This window comes from Bidens hawaiensis, unplaced genomic scaffold (assembly GCF_021521415.1).
Source record: "Bidens hawaiensis isolate Kalapana, Puna unplaced genomic scaffold, B.hawaiensis_p1.1 tig00039967_1, whole genome shotgun sequence".
Lineage (NCBI taxonomy): Eukaryota > Viridiplantae > Streptophyta > Magnoliopsida > Asterales > Asteraceae > Bidens > Bidens hawaiensis.
The window spans coordinates 99,345-118,259 of record NW_027497030.1 but is presented as its reverse complement, the minus strand read 5'-3'; the positions used below and the strand labels follow the sequence as shown (position 1 = coordinate 118,259).

Below are 18,915 nucleotides of genomic sequence, written 5' to 3'. Positions count from 1 at the left end.
CAAATCTCTTGGGGCTTGATGTAGACCATACAGGGCCTTGTTTAATCGGTAAACTCGGTCCGGATAGTCAGGATCTTCAAAACCAGGAGGCTGTAAAACAAACACTTCCTCGTGTAATTCACCATTGAGAAAAGCACTTTTAACATCCATTTGATAGACCTGGATATTCTTTTAAGCAGCATATGCCAGGATGATTCGAATCGACTCTAATCTTGCAACTGAAGCATATACTTCTATGTAATCAATACCCTCTTGCTGATGAAAACCTTGCACCACTAGACGTGTTTGTTTCTGACAATCACCCCTCGATCGTCTTTCTTACACTTAAATACCTACTTAGTCGGAATCGCTTTCTTGACTCTAGCAGGCTTGTCTATTAAATCCCAAACACCCAAATGTGCAAATTACTGTAATTCTTCTTGCATAGCTTCTACCCAAGAAGGATCTTCAAGTGCCTTACGAGCTGGCGTTGGATCAACTTGAGATAGAAAGCAAGTGAATTTTGCAAGATTTAAAATTCCCGATGAATGTAAATCGGTATAAGCACACAATACGTTATTATCACTTGACGAAGCAACTTGATGACGTGTACGAACGCCCACATCAAGTTCTCCAACGATGTTTTCCCGTGGATGATATCCATGAATCTTAAGGGTGAGATTCTCAGGAACAACAACATTATCAAATAAATTAGTATAATGTTCACCAAGTTTAGGAGATGAAACATTATCACTGTCAAGTTCATTAACTTGATCTTCAGCTTGATCATCATCAGAAGAAGAAGATAAATTATTAGCAGTAATTGGAGAAGCAACATGTGGTTCTTCAATTGGAGCATCAGGTTGAGCTACAATATCATTAGAACTTGAAAATCTTGGAATTGCCAAATGATGTTCAAAGTATGCTCGAACCAGGTCTTCGTCTATGTGCTCTAAAGATGGAGTAAATGAATTAAATAAACTATCATAGTCAAACATCCAATCGGGACCTTTCTCTTGAGGAGGAGTTGTGTACTTTTGACAGTCCACATGGTACCACTCTTCAACGCAACCAGATGTAAAGTTAAATACCCTTTTCTTTGGAGATGCATATCCCAAGAAATACCCTTCGATAGCTTTTTCTTCAAATTTACCTGCATCCTTCTTCAACATTGTACACGAACACCCAAAAGGTTCCAGGTACATTAAATTAGGTCTTCGATTATTCAATAACTCATAACTTGTCTTTTTGAGTCTTTTGACGGTTAGAACCCGATTAAGAGTATAGCAAGCTATATTCACCGCCTCATTCCAGAATTGGACGGGAAGCTTAGAATCAGCGAGCATTGTATGTGCAGCCTCAATCTAGGTTCGATGCTTTCGTTCAGCAACACCATTTTGTTGAGGTACATAAGGTGCACTGTATTCTCGATGAATTCCTTTTTGAACACGAAAGAAATCCAATACAGTGTTTTTGAATTCAGTACCATTATCACTTCGGATTCTTCTAACATTTTGTTTGTACAGTGATTCGATCTTGGTGATAAGGTTTTGTACCAAAACCGGTGTTCGATCTTTCGAACTTATAAATAACTCCCATGAGTATATTGAATAATCATCAGTCACCACAAGACAATACCAATCCCCAGAAATACTCGCACGATTCACAGGACCAAACAAATCCATATGAAGTCATTCAATAGGAGTATTAATGGAATTCAATAATGTAGAAGGATGTGTCTTCTTCTTTTTCTGCTTGCCTTTTTTGCATGAAACGCAGTGATCGAATAATTTAAAATTCTTCAACGAGACACCTTCTACTAAATCATTAGCCATCAAATAATTCATCTTTCTAACATGTATGTGACCCATTCTACGATGCCATTGAATCGAGTCTTTCTCAGTTGCTTTCGAGACAAAACATGTTTCGATCGATGTGGATACCTTTGAGCTCATGTTTAAGACATAAATATCATTCGATCGTGGTAATCGCATGACAACCATGTCCTCGGGAATAACATAACCCGGTTTCAAGATAAGGCATTCTTTGTCAGTAAATATCGTTGTGTACTTTTTATCACAAATCTGCGATACACTTAATAAGTTATGATCCACCTTAGCACAATAATTTACTTTCTCAAAAGTAATGTGAGCATTTGAAACTTCACCCTCTTGTGTGATCATGCCCCCAGAATTCCCACCAAAGGCCACATAACCCCCTTGAATATTTCTCACGTTGGTTAATACGTCGAGATTTCCAATGATATGACGAGAACATCCACTATCCATTATCCAGTTTTCACCAGACATAGTCTTGGATGTACCCTACACACAAAATAAAGATGATTAGTTCAAAAAGGCAGCCCAGGCCTCAATCTTGGGCACCTTTTGGTTTTCTCTTTGATCGTTAACTTTAACAGACTTCAACTGTTGTTCAGCCACTTGTGAATAAGTTACTGGCTTTCTAGACTTTCGTCTTAAGTAAGCTGCTTGAATCACATTTGAATTCTCATTCTTACATAATGGTGCAGTTGGAATAAACTTGGGTTTCACTTGACCATGAGTCTTATTAACATGAATCACCTTTCGAGGATTCACATTAGAGAACATAATATGAGTATCATCAGCATACAACACAGGTCGTTTCAGAATCTATTTTACCAAAGGAACCGGCTTAGAATGGTCTTTGATAAAAGGATGAAGATTCTGATAGCACTTCTGACTACAATTCCTCACTACATGACCATGTTGACCGCAAAGAAAACAGCTTCGCATGTCTACACGATGATGTTGAGAGGTATTTGGAACGAATGACGCAGAAGTTTAATCATGACTCACATTTTTGGTCATGTTCTTAGCAAACTCATCAGATAATTCAGACTTCTTTTTCAAGTAGAAATCTAAATTGAAACAGTTCGAGAAACTTTTCAACGTATCTGCCCCAGTTGACTTCACAAATTGAATTTTATTAGCTTGTTTTAAAATTTGCTTTGCATTTGTCAATGGGTCAGATGGAACTGATGTTTTCACTTGAGCATATCGACGTTCAAGATCTTGAATCGGTGAAGTTTCATTGATAAAGACACTCTCAATAAGTTCAGGTTTAATGATACTTATTGGAATATCTTTTTCTGTGAACATCGTGTCCATCCCTTTTAACTTAAAAACATTAACAGATGAAGGCTTAGAACTAGAAGGATTAATAAATCGCATTAAATCCTCATCAGAAATCTTTGGTTTATCTGACTTCTTTGCCTTTACTGGTTTAGTTTTCACCGATTCTTCCTGTTTCATGTGAGACTTGAATGAACCTACACAGCTTCCTCAAATTCTTGACGTTCGCAAAGAATATGATTAGAACTAGGGATGTTCTTATTCTTGTGTATTATCTCAGGTTCAAACACATCCTCGATAATTACTTTGTCAACATTCTCAACAAAGACTGTGTTGCTTTGAACATGAGGTTTTTGAGGAACAACTTGGGGCTTAACAGTTTCTTTTTCAGTTTTAACTGGTTTAGATTTTTCAGAAATCATAGATTCTTTTTCAATCAAATACTCTTCTTTTCTAGCAAAATGATTAATTTTGTAATCATTGTGAAAAGGTGGCGGAATTTCAACAAAATCGATTCCTTTCTTTGAATCCTTTTGTTTACCAGATACTTCAATAATTTCATTCAACAGAAAAGAAGAATTTCTAAACTTTCCCAGTTTGTTCTTCTACTCAAGAACCTCATTCTCAAGTTCGGTTATCTTTGAACGATGTTTCAGAATTTCTTGAAAATTTTGGTCATTAATCGTCATTTTTACAGATAACTCAGCTTTGAGATCGTGGTTACTTGTCGACAATGCTTCAATCTTTTCTCGAGATCTCATCTGAGATTCAAGAGATTTTCGATAAGTAACCTTCAGAGAAGCAATTTCTCTTACAAGATTATCATTGTGACTTTTCAAAGATTCTAACTTTGGTTTGTTAGATTCAAAATCAACACATGATACTTTAACAGATGAAGTAGCAGAGATAGAATGACTAACCTCATTGATCTTGGCCATACAAGCAAATACTGTTGGAGGCTTGTCACAAGAGTCGTCAGAATCAGATCCAGAATCCTTATCAGAAGAGATCTCACTCCCACTTGCATCTTGACAATTTTTATGTAACCCAAACATAGCCAAATTTGCTTGAGCATCATTACATAGTAACCGTTGTGACCAATCATTTCCATCTGCCAACATTGCTTGTGTTGTAGAAGAAGATGGTTTCTTTTCAGCATCACTACCTCGTGGTGTAGAAGAATTTTGATGTTGACCACAAGAACCAGTGTATTCTTTGTTTGGTTTGTAACACTCCTTTGCAAAATGCCCAAATTCTTGACAATTATAGCATTTTACTTTCAACTTGTCAAAACCCAATTTCTTGTTTAAAGCCGGAAGATCTTTTCCAGTTCTCTGCATGAATCTTTTAACTTTACGGACAATCATAGCCATGTTCCACTTTAAATCCATGATTTCCAAATCATCTGGATCTATCTGATCATAGTCCTCATTAGTTAAATCACTTGTGGCAATCTTACTACTCACTAAGTTTTCATATGAGGACATGAAAGCAGTTAGAAAAGCAAAGTTTTGCTCAGCTTCCTTCATATTAACACTAGGTGGTGAAGCAAATGGATTAGTAGTAGTTGAACATCCAGAACCACCAGACAATCCAGAATTACCAGCAGAGTAAAAACATACTTTTGGATCATTAAACATAGTTGATTCTTTTTCACTTGCAGCTTGAGTAAGAAAAGCATTTATTGGAGAGATCGTTGAACTAAGAGGCATACTTCCACCATAGAAAGCAGGATCTTGACTTTCCTTGGAAGATTTTTGACACTTAAGATCATATTCTCTGGCTTCAATCTGTTGTAAAAATTCAGTGCAGTCAAGTCTTCATTTAAGAAATAGTCATTCTCTTTCAAAACCATTAGAAATGTCGAGTAAGAACTTGGAAGCACACTCTTAATAGTGTCAATTTTATCAGTCTCAGAAATTTCCAATTTCATCTTGTCCATTTCAGCAATTAAATGATTAAACCGTGTAATCATCTCTTCAACCGTTTCTCCCTTCAATAGATTAAAGTTTCGAAACTGAAACTTGAGCATCACTTTCTTACTCTCAGCTGTGTTCTCCATACTTTTCATACGCAGATGTTGAAATAAAGAAGCACATCTCTTGATACTACCCACTTGATGAAAGATATTTTCGGGCAATGCCATAGTAAGAGTGGAATAGGCTTTTATCTCGATTTCTAAAGCTTTCTTCTCTTCTTGTGAGTATTGAGAAACAGCTTTAGGAGTATATCCAATAGTATCATCACCAATCATTTATGCCATATAAACTTCATCTAGACAATATGAGCAATCAGGGTGAACAGACCCAAATGAGCATGAAACCGAGGTTCCCACTTGGCAAAGTCACTAAACTTCATCAATCTTGGACATTTCAAATGTGAACCTATCTCGGTATCAAGTTGCAACATTTGTTGCATCAACATGTTTTGAGACGCTAATACATACATACTAGCCATTTTTTACAAGTTTCAAAAATTTAAGGGTGTAGCGAATCAATCAGCGAATAAGATTAACGAATGGTAAATGTTACGAACTGTTAACAGTTGTAGTGAACTGTGAATAGTAGTTTAAAGAATCAAATCTTAACGAAGCTAAGATTGATCAGATAGCGAAGCAAGATTGAGTTTAACAAATCAGAAAGTCAACGAGTCAGATTTAACAATAAGTCAAACTAACGTATTGACTAACGAATTAGATTAAGTGAATTAGAGAGTATTCAGTAGCGAATCACTAAGAAAGACTTAGCGAAACAGATAACGAACCAGCTATAGTTGATTAGCAAATCAACTATAACGAATCTGGTTGTTACAACGGTTTGTAACAAACTCTGATGCCTTTGCCACATGGCAAAGGTTGTTATGACACAAATCCCCAAGTAAACACGTGTCACACGAATCTGTTAACGCAAATAACGAATTAGATAACACGAATCACAATTTATTGCGAACTGGCTAGCGAATCACTTAAAGTTTATAACGAATCAAAGTGAATAATATAACGAATCATCAGAAAGATGATAGCGAACCATATTCATCTTCAAATCTTCAAAGATAAAATTCCAGATTTTCTGGAAATGAAGAACACCAAACCCAAAAACATAGATCTGTAATACAATATCAATTCTTAACCAAAACTCACAAATAAACTACCAAACTACTCGTAAATCGATCGCATTTCCAAAACACCTTGACTCGTAACCAATTATTCCCAATTACTAGTCCAATTATACTAAAACACAAACCCTGTTTCGGCCACACACCAAACTGCAGTACCAAATCAATCCAAAACCAAACCAATACTTCAATTTCGATTCACAATACATTTCCAATACCTTAACCAACTCAAATCCAGTCCAAACCTACCATAATTCAACCAATTTACCTCAAATTGATCCAAATTCACTTAAACATAACATTAACAAACCAATACTCTAAATAACCACCAAATCAAGTGTAATTTGAGCCCTGAAAGCTCTGATACCACTTGTTGGAAGCCGTGTTTATCAATCCAATAACAATAACAGATCTCAGATCTGTATATAATAGATTAATACCTTAATATATATCTAGCTCATAATTACTTATGATTAAGTGTTATATGTGTATTATGTATTATCAGTATATATATTAGTAGTTGTATATATTAGGAATGAAGATCGAGAGAGAGTTTGGACAGAGTTTCGTTAAATATCTCCCAAAACTTAAATTAAACGTGAACAAAGGTTCACTATAAATAGAAGACGAACCAAGTTCGTTAACATCCCCTAATGAACCGGAGTTCGCTTCGTTACATACATTTAAACGAAATAAACTAACGAATCACACCCTGATTCGTTAACATCCCCTAACGAATCAGGAGGGAATAACCTTAAGTCTTATTTCGCTACACAACTATAACGAACTAGACATTACATTTAGAGAACTAGAGAATAACTTACTTACAAAGACGTTAACGATAATTACAAAGACTCAAGACGCAAAACCGTGCACCAACAGACACCCCCTCATCTTGAGCTCTTTGTCTTTAAGGTACTTGAAGCGCTTGGACTGCCAGTCTCTGCAACTATGAATTCCATTTTCATGACAAACACGCACAACACGTTGGAATTGCATAGCCAGGTCGTAGTCTTCATTGCGCTCGATCAGAATCTGTTTCCTGTGTAGCACGTCATTGTCTGTTTCAGATAAATTAACCAACCACATCGGGTCAATTAACTTGATAAGCTCAGTCTTCAGTCCTTTACCAAGTACAATGACGGCCTCACCCGTACGATGGTCATAGTACCAGCGGTTGAACGAGTGATGCATGTGTTGGTGCATCGTCTTCACCGGCACTCGTTTCATCGTCTTCGGTGGCTTTACTTTAAGGACATGTTTCTTCCAGCCAGTCCTTGGATCAATCTCGTCAATACGTTTACGTCTCGGGACCTGGGGCTTGAAGAACTTGAACCCATGATTGACTTCGAACAGCAAGTGTTGATGAAACCACTCAGATGTCCGGTTGCCACCACGATTGATAAACGGACGCCTCGCGAGGGTACGAACGTCCCAACGCGGTAGTGTAAGAACGTCCATTATCTTCTCGTAGTACTGAACTCCCTTTTCCCATTTAACTATACATACCCTAAGCTCGAAATCATATTTCCATGAGACGATATCACCATGAACCTTGGATACAGTCTTGAAGGAAGTCACTTGGTTTTCTTTGACCCATGCAGCTGCTATGTCTTTCCGTTCTTGATCAACATATCTATATGCCTTGATAATCTTACCCGCAGCTTTATATCTAAACCATTTAGCAATATCAGCATCAGTTGGGTTGACAATTGAGTCAAAGCGAGTATCCACAACCTTCTTTCCCTTAGTTATCTTCTCCAGATCATCCTTTTCTTCTTTAAAAGTCTGCTCATTAAATACCGGAGCACCTTGATCAACGTTTGTGTGTTGATACAAGTCAAGATACTCCTCAGCAGTGACGTCTTCTATCTCAATATCCTCATCTTCATAAATAAACTCCGTATTCATTTGAATAGACGGGTCATCTGTTAAACCTTCCTCATTCACCACCTCAACATCTGGCTCTGTCTCTAACACGGTTAATTGTTCATCATTTAACCCTAGCCGTATGGAAATATGCTCTCATGTTAGGGACCTATCAACGAACTCACCAACTTCAATCTCATTAGCATTCACCATGCCTAATCACCCCCTTTCCATCCATAAATATTACCGTGTCAGCTTCAATCATCTCAATTGGTTTAGCAGCCGAATAATCACGATAAACAACAATTTGTTTGTCCGAATCATCAACAGAACTCGTACCCTCACCAGAAGCTGGGTCTTGAGTTTGTTTAGGGTCACCACCAGCACCAAACTCATCATCATCAGAATCTTCCTCATCATTCTTGATTTTCTTTAAGGCATCATCTTTGCAAGTCAATTGCAAGATCAGATCCTCTTGTTCTTTAATTTTCACCTCCGGAGACTCAACAATCTCACGTAGGGCCTTAGTTTTCTTTAGACAGAAAGAAACATAACTGAGTTGTTTCTTCTGATTCTCCATTAAGCGTTCTTGATTCAACCGATCAGCAGACACCTGGTTCTCATAAATATTAACGAACTAATGTCTAGTTCGTTACAAATTTGGCAATATGTATGTGATTCGTTGAGAAAGTGATTCGCTGAGCTAGTTCGTGTATTTCCTTAACGAATTGGACACGAAGCAGTTTCAATTCGCTAAGGTTAATGAATGGTCAATAATTTACACTAGATCTTTGACAAACACAGTCAAAGTCAAAATTAATATGAACATCGACAGTCAGCAACACAAACCCAGCTTCAATTAATCCATAACCATCGTTGGATAATCGAAACATTATGTGTAGTGATCTCGGAAACCTATCATTGAACACATGATGTTGAGATTGAGGCTCAAGACCAAGAAATAACTTAGTTGAACCAGAGTATAAAAACTCCGAAACTATAAACACCCAATCGATCCAGCAAACAAGAATCATACTTTGATTAAAGTCTACCATGGGTATCGGAATTGCATTTCAGTCACAAATGATTATACATCAACTACATAAATACCATATTTCATAGATAAATTAGGGTTTTGAACTCGGAGAACCCTTAGAACACAGAAGGTCATAATTAGTCTATTAATACACCTTCATTTTTGACGAAAATCATATTGTTTTGATTGTCTATACCTTAGTAACACAATGATATTCTTGAAATGTCAAAATTTGATGGTCGAAATTCAGAGAAAAAAATTGAAAAATGTGACTTTAGGGTGAAGAAAGATGATGAACAGTGAAGGACTGTTCGTGTTTCTGTCCTATATAGCCTAACACGCCACCCAAGATACTCTTTGTACGAATCAAGCGATTCATTTGAATTTTGAAGTAACGAATAAGGCAATTCGTTAATCCAATTCGTTATCTCAGAATAGCGAACAAGACATGTTTGTATTTGGATTCGTTAAATATGTATAACGAAGTAGAAGTGATTCGTTACAGAGTGCGGAAGCGAATTAGGTGAGCGAACTAGAAATTAGTTCGCTAAAGAATCACCTAGTTCGTTATCCATACTTAACAACTTAACTTTTAACGAATTAAAATTTTATTTAATTTTAACTTAAATAAATAAATGAATTAAATAAAGAATAAATTTAACTTAAAAGAATTATCGAGAATCTTTTATCCCGATAATTGAATACTTTAAAAATACATTTCACGTTTTCGAAACATCACTTAAATTATTAAATAATATGTAAAGAAAAAAGATAAAATATTTTTGGTATTTTAAAAAAAATTTTAAAGAATGTATGTACAAAGAAGTATCCAAACATTTTAAAAAATGGACAATCATTTTGTATTTTTTCTATGATTTATCAAAAGCAGTATATATTTTTGTGTTTTTGTTGAGTTTGAGCAGAGAATCATATTGACCAAAGTGCCCTTCCATCACAGTTTTATATTTCAGCGATATTTTGACTGGCGTTAAGTCGGTCATTGGTATTGTTGTCCACTTAAATCTAATAACAAACTTTCAAGTGTTTTTGTGATATGATTAACGGTTCAATTAAAGCACAGAATATCAGAAACTATCAGCCTCTAATCTCAGTTCAAGCTTAATTTGATTTTTTCCATATCACCCCAACTTGACTTAAACCATTATATTGTTGATCAAAATATATTTTAAAGAAATTTATGAGCAATGCATTGTTTTTCTGTTACTGTGAGTGAATATGCACGAGTCCATCTGTCGGCTTACATACATTGTATCCCCTGGGGTCCGTTTCTTAATGGTATTAAGACGCACGCAAGGGAGGAACCATGTTAGACTAACAGCAGATTTTGATCAAGTCAGTAATTTGGAAGTTTGTACGAAGTACAGCAGTGATCAAATTTAATGACTTTGGGTTTGCTCTAAATGCGAATGAAATATTCATGCGTATGAATACCCAGATGATTAAGCCGCATAAAGACTCGCAGTGTGCAGAACCTCAAAGCTTGTTATTTGATTTATTTTATTTTTGGTTGATCAAACAAGTATAAGGCTTGAGTATGACAGGTTATTACATTTCTGCCATCCTCACCGAGACTTTTTCTAGAGACTAACACCCCTTTCAATTTGGCGTTTCTTTATGTTTATATCACATACTTTACACTACTTGGTTGTTTTAAGACCTACCAATGCACCAATGCAATTAAGCACACAGTCTTTTAAGCTTACTTCTTGCTGAACTTGGGGTCAAGATAATCAATGTACTATCATTTTCTCTTTTTGCTTCATAAACTTCAAATTTTGAGGAGCATAGAAAAACAAAATAAAGATAAATTTAATCGCCACAGTTAACTTAAGTCTATAAATAAATGGCTGTTCTATCAATTCAACAAATGAATAATGGTACCAAGACATGCAAGCATGCTTCACAAACTTAAATAACCGACATAATTTTCAGCGAGAAAATAATCTAAAAACGAATAACGAACGCCCCAACTATTTTCCATTATCAGGTAAATGGCTAACCTGATCATTTACAAGTAAATGTTAAGACCAAACATATACACGTACATGCCTTTCAAATGTAGATAATTGACATAACTTTCAGCAAAGGCGTGCAAAAATCTTTTTGGTTTTTCTCTATACATACTTTAAAAACAAAGTATTTTTGTCTTTTTCAATTTTCTTATAAACAAAATAAACTTCACAGTCTTTTTGGATTTTCCGATTTTTCTGTACAAACTGAAAATACATTCTTTTTGGATTTTCATAATTTTAAAATGTTTTTGGTTTTTCAAAATATTTTAATGGAAAACATTTAAAGAAAAGAAAGCAATCTTTTTGTATTTTTAGGAAATTTTAATGTTTTTGGATTTTATCTATAAAAACGAAAAACACAATCTTTTTGTATTTTCTAGATTTTCACCCCTTAAAAGCTTGTTATTTGCTTTATTTTATTGTTGGTTGATCAAGCAAGTGTAAGGCTTGAGTATGACAGGTTATTACATTTCAGCCATCCTCACCGAGACTTTTTCTAGAGACTAACACCCTTTTCAAATTGGCGTTTCTTTATGTTTATATCACATATTTTACACTACTTGGTTATTTTAAGACCTACCAATGCACCAATGCAATTAAGCATATAGTCTTTTAAGCTTACTTCTTGCTGAACTTGGGGTCAAGATAATCAATGTACTATCATTTTCTCTTTTTGGATTTTCATAATTTTAAAATGTTTTTGGTTTTTCAAAATATTTAAAGAAAATAAAGCAATCTTTTTGTATTTTTAGGAATTTTTAATGTTTTTGGATTTTATTTATACAAACGAAAAACACAACCTGGCTCTGATACCACTTGTTGGAACCCGTGTTTATCAATCCAATAACAATAATAGATCTCAGATCTGTATATAATAGATTAATACCTTAATATAGATCTAGCTCATGTATGATTAAGTGTTATATGTGTATTATGTATTATCAGTATATATATTAGTAGTTGTATATATTAGGAATGAAGATCGAGAGAGAGTTTGGACAGAGTTTCGTTAAATATCTCCCAAAACTTAAATTTAACGTGAACAGAGGTTCACTATAAATAGAAGACGAACCTAGTTCGTTAACATCCCCTAAAGAACCAGAGTTCGCTTCGTTACATACATTTAAACGAAATAAACTAACGAATCACCCCCTGATTCGTTAACATCCCCTAACGAATCAGGAGGGAATAACCTTAAGTCTTAGTTCGCTACACAACTATAACGAACTAGACATTACATTTAGAGAACCAGAGAATAACTTAAATGTTTATTACAATAAACATAAAACAAATACGTTAACGATAATTACAAAGACTCAAGACGCAAAACCGTGCACTAACAGACAATAATTATTTAATTTTATTAACATTAACCAAGCATACAAATTCAATAATCGGGACAATTACATCATGCTTTTGTATTTTGAATAATATCCTAAGGTAAAACTAATTTATTCGATCTTGAACATTGTAAATTACTTGTACCTGTAATATGTATAAAATAGAGTTTTTCAACACGAATGTTGGTGAGAGTACATAAATTTTAGTTGATATATATATATATATATATATAGAGAGAGAGAGAGAGATAAAAATCCACACGTTAGATGCCAATTATAAGTATTACAATTCTTATGAAAATGTAACCATTAAATAGATGTGGACCGTTCCTATTGATACAAAATTAATGTACTTGATTAAATATATGATCATACAAGATGAGAATAGATGAGGATGAGATACCAACCACCAACCATAAAATAAACAATTAATCACATAGAGCATAATCATAGAGCATGAAATAATCACACATAACATATATTGAATCGTGTTTTGAATAGATATAAAAATAAAACACGAGTAAAATTTAATAAGGTATACATGCTACCCCCAAAATATAAAAGATGGAAAAAAGGGGTATGTAAACTCACCGGAAATATAGAGGCGGTAACAAATAGATGGTTCAAGCAAGTTAACAGGTCACGCGAGGATCTCGACGAGTTGTCCTAATTTAAAAGTACTTTCGAAATAAACATCTTAACGAGGATAACAAACAAGATAATGAGAATTTGGGATTTATAACGAATATGGGATCGATCTAAGTTTATATGTAAACTTTTAGTGGGTTTAAACTTTTTTATGAATAAAAATATAATAACAATAATTTAATCGGATTTTCTTGCAATAAACTTTAAACTAATAAAGAATATATTTTAGTGACGAGATAAATATAATTAGAATGTGTCGCAACTCTTATCAAAAGTGCTAGGTTAATTATAATTATATTAGTAATTATTATTATTATTACAATTATTAGCATCTCGGTTTGATTTTTAAAATATATAAAATAAACATTAGTTGATGACAAATATATGCACACCATTATATATATGTGTAAATATGTATATATTAAAGGGAAGATAGACAAAAAAATTTATTTGAACAACTAACAGTTCGGTTCGTTAAGCGGGTAAGAAATTTATCATTAGTTTATAAAATTTTTATTAGTTGACAACAAAAAAAACACAATAGATTATTTAATCAAAACAATAAATATAAAAAAAAAGAATAATACCGGATCAGGGGGTTCGAACCCGCGCCCTGACCGGTCTCTAGGTACTCGTAAATCACGTTCAAGCCAACTGGACTGGTGCTACAATGTGTTTAAATAATGAAACTAAAAATATATAACCATATTTATCAAATGGTTCCCAGACTCTTAGAACCCTAATTCGAAGAAACACCAAATTGATGATTCTACACCCTCTGTTGATTCGAACTGACGGAGGGGCCTTAACACTCAATCAAAACCGATTATAACCTATATATCAATTACCTGATACGAGTGAGAATTGAAGGGATTGGCGAGATTGGGTTTCGGTTTGAATATGAAGTAGAACTTAATATTAAACAGCTTCTGGGTTATAAATGATAAGTGTGATTAGTTCGGAATGGTATGAGGATGGTGTAGGACCAAGTAATTGGATTATGAAGACGTATTTATAGAGTAACCGTGTCTTGATTCGGTCCGCGTCAATAGTTACAAAAATTGATTCTATTGGATTGTGATCGTTGTCAATTTGCCGAAGTTTCCATATAGATTTGTAACATCCTACTTTCGGTTATATTAACAAAATAAAGTTCGTTTATTTTATAGCAGGTCGTTATCGGTTTAGTTGAATAGAATACGAGATGGACTTGTGTTGGGTAAATGGATATGGGTTATGGACTTGGGTTATGGAGGAATGAAGGAAAGACCATGAGCTTAAGCCCATGATCAAAAATATATATACCCTTAATCCTCCATTTAACTCATTTACACATATCCCTTACACCATCCAAAACACACACTTAAGATTCTCTCTCTAGTTCTCTCTCTCTCTAAACCGATATCAAGAAGGAAACCGAGAACCGACCCGAGGTAATGATAGTATTTTATTGTTTGAGCTTAAATCCGTTAGAGATAATCATGAAACGACGAGCCGACACCGTTAAACCGTTTAAGTCACGAGATCCGGGTGGATTCGGGTATAAACCGAACCTATGATGAGCTTCGGAGTCACCCTAGCTTAGATCTGAATTGAGCGGGACGAAAAACGGTGAAAAACGAGCTAAAACCCGTTTTTCAGGTGAAATCGCGTTTTTCCGGCGGCTTTCCGGCAATGACGGCGCCGGAAAGGCGGCACCGGAAAGTGGTACGAGGTTAAGGGGAATGTCAGGGAATGTTCTGACATTCCTGACCTAACCCTAGTTCGCTACAGGAATATAGCGAATTAAAGGTGATTCGCTAGCTAGTTCGTCCATGGGAACATAGCGAACTGATTACAGTTCGTGTTCAATTCGTTAAGGGAAAGGGGTGACGAATCACCCTTGATTAGTTATGACCAGTTCGTTAAAGTAGATAACGAATTAGAAGGTCTAGTTCGCTACTTGGACTGGTTCGCTACATGGACTGATTCGCTAAGAGTCCAGTTCGTTAAAGGTTCCAATTCGTTACAAGAACCAGTTCGTCATGGTAAGTCAGTTCGTTAAGGATAAGTAACGAATTAGAAGTTTAACATAATGACAGAATGGTCCCTGGACTTAGAAAAGAATGATTTAATTACAAATAAACCCTTGAACTTTTAAGTAGCATATTATTCAATGATTTAAAATGCTAATGGAAAATGTGATAAGACAGTTAATTAAAATAAAATTTTTAGGGGCTCTGCCCCTTGGACCCCGCCAGGGGCTGCCGCCCCTAGAACCCCGCTGCCAGGGGCGCTGCCCCCGGACCCCCGTTCGTTGAGGGTAATGATTAAACTAGAAAGGCGATATGTGTAGTGATAGTTTACTGAAACGTATAATTATTATACAGTTAGTCGTGCACAGCTCAAGAAGGGAATAACCGTAAACGGTGAACGCAACCGCATTTAGGTGAGTTTCTAGCCCCACTTCCTTGTTATGTTTTCGGGGCTGTGTGCATACTCGATGTGATAGTTAATACACTTATATTAAGTGGTAAGTGTATGCCTTGTATGATTTATGTATGATGATTGTTTGACGGTGCGTGAACGATCTTCGGATATTGCATGTACCGTCAGGTGGTAGTTAAGATATGATTGATAAGTATGATTAAAGATAGGATGTATGTATGAATATATGATGTATGCATAATGTATGTATGTTATGATGATGGTACGTGAACGCTCTTCGGAGATTGCACGTATTGTCAAGGAAAGTATGTATGAACAGGTACGGTACAGTTACACGAAACAAAGGGACCAGACCCTAATAATATCTGTGATGTTAGGGACCAGATCCTAATAATATCTGTAATGTTAGGGACCAGACCCTAATAATATCTTTGATGTTAGGGACCAGACCCTAATAATATCTGTGATGTTAGGGACCAGACCATTATAATATCTGTGATGTTAGGGACCAGACCCTTATAATATCTGTGATGTTAGGGACCAGACCCTTATAATATCTGTGAGGTTATAGGGCGAAAGGCTCTTTAAAACGTATGGTTATGTATGTAAAGGAAGTATGAAGGTAAGAATGAAAGTATATGCACTCACGTGTGTATGTAAGAAAGTTAAGAGGTTAAGTATGAAATGTAAGAAGGTATTGTATGATTATGTGATTAACTAGAACTCACTCAGCGTAGCTGACTTTTAGTATGCACGCAGGTGAGTAGGATGAGGCAGCTCGCTTGAGGAGACACGTGGCACTGAATAAGGGGCTGGCATCGGAAGACTCAAGACGTTTAAGTTTAATGTTTTGTTTATTTTGAAAGACAAGATGTTGTTTTAAGACAAGATGTGTTTTGTTATGAAATGTTTTATGAAAGCTTTTTTATTCCGCGAATGTTTTAATTAACTCTGATATTTAGAACTGCGTTTATGAGTAAATCCAACACGAAAGTAGGGCTACCAGTAACGGGGCCTTACAAGTTGGTATCAGAGCAAAGTTCGAGAGATTTAAGCATCTTATATGCTTAGACTCGAACAGAGAATGGGATTAAAGTAAGAAAAGAAAGAAGATGCCAGTTTAAGAATGCCATGTGTCACTCAAGCAAGCTCAGTAATGGTAAAGTGTATGATTAAATATGTATGTTAATGTTAGCTTGATTGCTAAAGAAAGGATATGTGAATGTTAGGGATAGAATTACTTGATTGATTAACTATTTAGGATAGAACCAGCACAAATGGACTCATAAGGGAAGTGTATAGGACACGGAAAGTAACGTGATCAGCTAATCACAGCTGGCCACTGTTATTACCTGTTAGCTTTACTATCCTTGTACTAAATAGTTCCTTGAGTGATGATGTTTGTGTTTTCCCTTTTAGAATACGATGGCTGGAGCTGGAGACATTGCTGGAGCTGGAGGTCGCACTGGACGACGCGGCAGGCCTCGTCGTGTCCAGCAACCTTCGGTTGAGACAGCTTCTAACACCGGAGATGAGGGCAGTGCAGCTGGAGGAGGTCCGACCAACAACGAAGGGGTTCAACTGGATCCCGCAATTCAAGCAGCTATTGTTCAAGCTGTAGCCACTGCTGTGAAGAATATAACTCCTGGAGGGTCTGCTGGAAGCCGTGAAAGAACTGCTGAAGGGGCAGGTGGTGATGGTAGGAAAGATGATGAGAGGGAAAGGGGTGATTCAAGTGAGGTAAGGTCTGTGAAAGTTGATGATAAGAAGAGGGGCCGAGGCGGTTGCAACTAAAACACGCTTGTGTTGACCTCACAGGGGTATCTCCATTAGCTGGTTTGAGGGATGATGGTTTTGTAGCTGGGCAAGCAATGAAAATGGCTGAAACGAAGAAGGTGGAGAAACATGCTAAAGCCTACGAAGAGAACCAACATGTTTTTGTCCCTCTGGCTTTTGATACCTTTGGCTCCTTGGCACCGGAAGCTATCCGTTTCCTAACCAGGGTCCAACGGGTTGTGCATAACAATGTGTCGACTCCAAAGGGGCAGGGGTATGTCTTTAGCAAGTTAGGGTTTGCAATTCAGAAAGGGTTGGCGGCGCAGCTTGTTGCCCGCCTACCTGCTATGTTGATGTAATATCTATGTTTCTATATAATGAAAAGTAAAATTGATGTCCAAAAAAAAAGATTAATAAAACATACAAAGGGTGTCATAATCATAATCCAACTGTAGAACTAGCAAACATATGCATAGATCTAGCCATACAAGCAATTATTATTATTATTATTATTATTATTATTATTATTATTATTATTATTATTATTATTATTATTATTATTATTATTATTATTATTGAACATGGTACGTTTCAGTTATTCAAGTTAGAATCTCCTTCAACAAGAACCTTCAACTCGCGATCATCAGGAAGATGTTCGATTTCCCGGTACCTTGTTTTTTCCATTCTCGCTATATCTGCTAGCCTATCAGCACATCGGTTGGCATCTTTACCTGGAATATGTTTGATAGTTATGTTGTTCTTTTTAGCTAGATCCTTGAACCCCTGGTTGATGCGCCATGATTCATGGATGATCTCAGTTTGACGACGGTCATTGAGCCCAGTGACCCATTCGTAAACCCCTTTATTATCGGTTTCAAGTGTGGCTCCTTTGTGCTTAAGTTTATCCAAAACCTTCAACCCTTGAAGAACCCCATGAAGCTCAGATGTAAGAATATTAGCCTCATCGATGTACCCTATAAAACCCCGAACCCAGTTGCCATGATGATCTCTAAGGATTCCCCCGTACCCACATGGTCCACGTTCGACGAAACCATTACCTACTTGTTTGGGACAGCAACTGGCATCTGTATTCATTTTGAAGCGACCTGGAGAAGGAGGATACCATACATGTTGGTTTAATGCCTTGGGTACTATGTTTGGAGGATTACGCACCCGCACCTGTGGTTCCCTACCATGGCGGTCTCTTACTCGATCTTGGGTCTCTGTGTTGTCGGAAAGCTGTTTAGAAATGCCCCAAGCGGCGAATACTCCTGCTGCTGCAGCTGCACCTATGGCGATCCCAGTTCCTATGGAATTTTCAACATTATTATTGACATGTCGAGGCTCCTACTCATCCTCCTCCCTGGTTCCATTAAACAAGCTTGCAATTCTTTCAAAAGCACTCATTGTTTCTCAAAGTTTTATTCATGTACCCACCGATGATATATAATATAGTGGTGGAGTGGAATTATAAGATGTCCCACATTAAAAAACACGTGTGTTGGGTCATAATTCATATTCACAACATGTTAGCTGTCACGTCAGATTTACATTTCTCCTTCAAAAACCACTTGTTTTTA

General features: G+C 36.1%; 1 protein-coding gene across 1 annotated transcript; it reads right to left on the bottom strand.

Moving 5' to 3' along the window:
- Window positions 1-17,926: 17,926 nt before the first annotated feature.
- Window positions 17,927-18,430, bottom strand: LOC143591653 (uncharacterized). The gene has a single exon (XM_077071804.1). The coding sequence runs from the start codon at window positions 18,428-18,430 to the stop codon at window positions 17,927-17,929; it is 504 nt and encodes a 167-aa protein (XP_076927919.1).
- Between the last annotated feature and the right edge of the window lie 485 nt (window positions 18,431-18,915).

Bases quoted from the DNA above. Each gene is read 5' to 3' on its own strand.
- LOC143591653 (XM_077071804.1), bottom strand. From the start codon at position 18,430: ATGAATACAGATGCCAGTTGCTGTCCCAAACAAGTAGGTAATGGTTTC.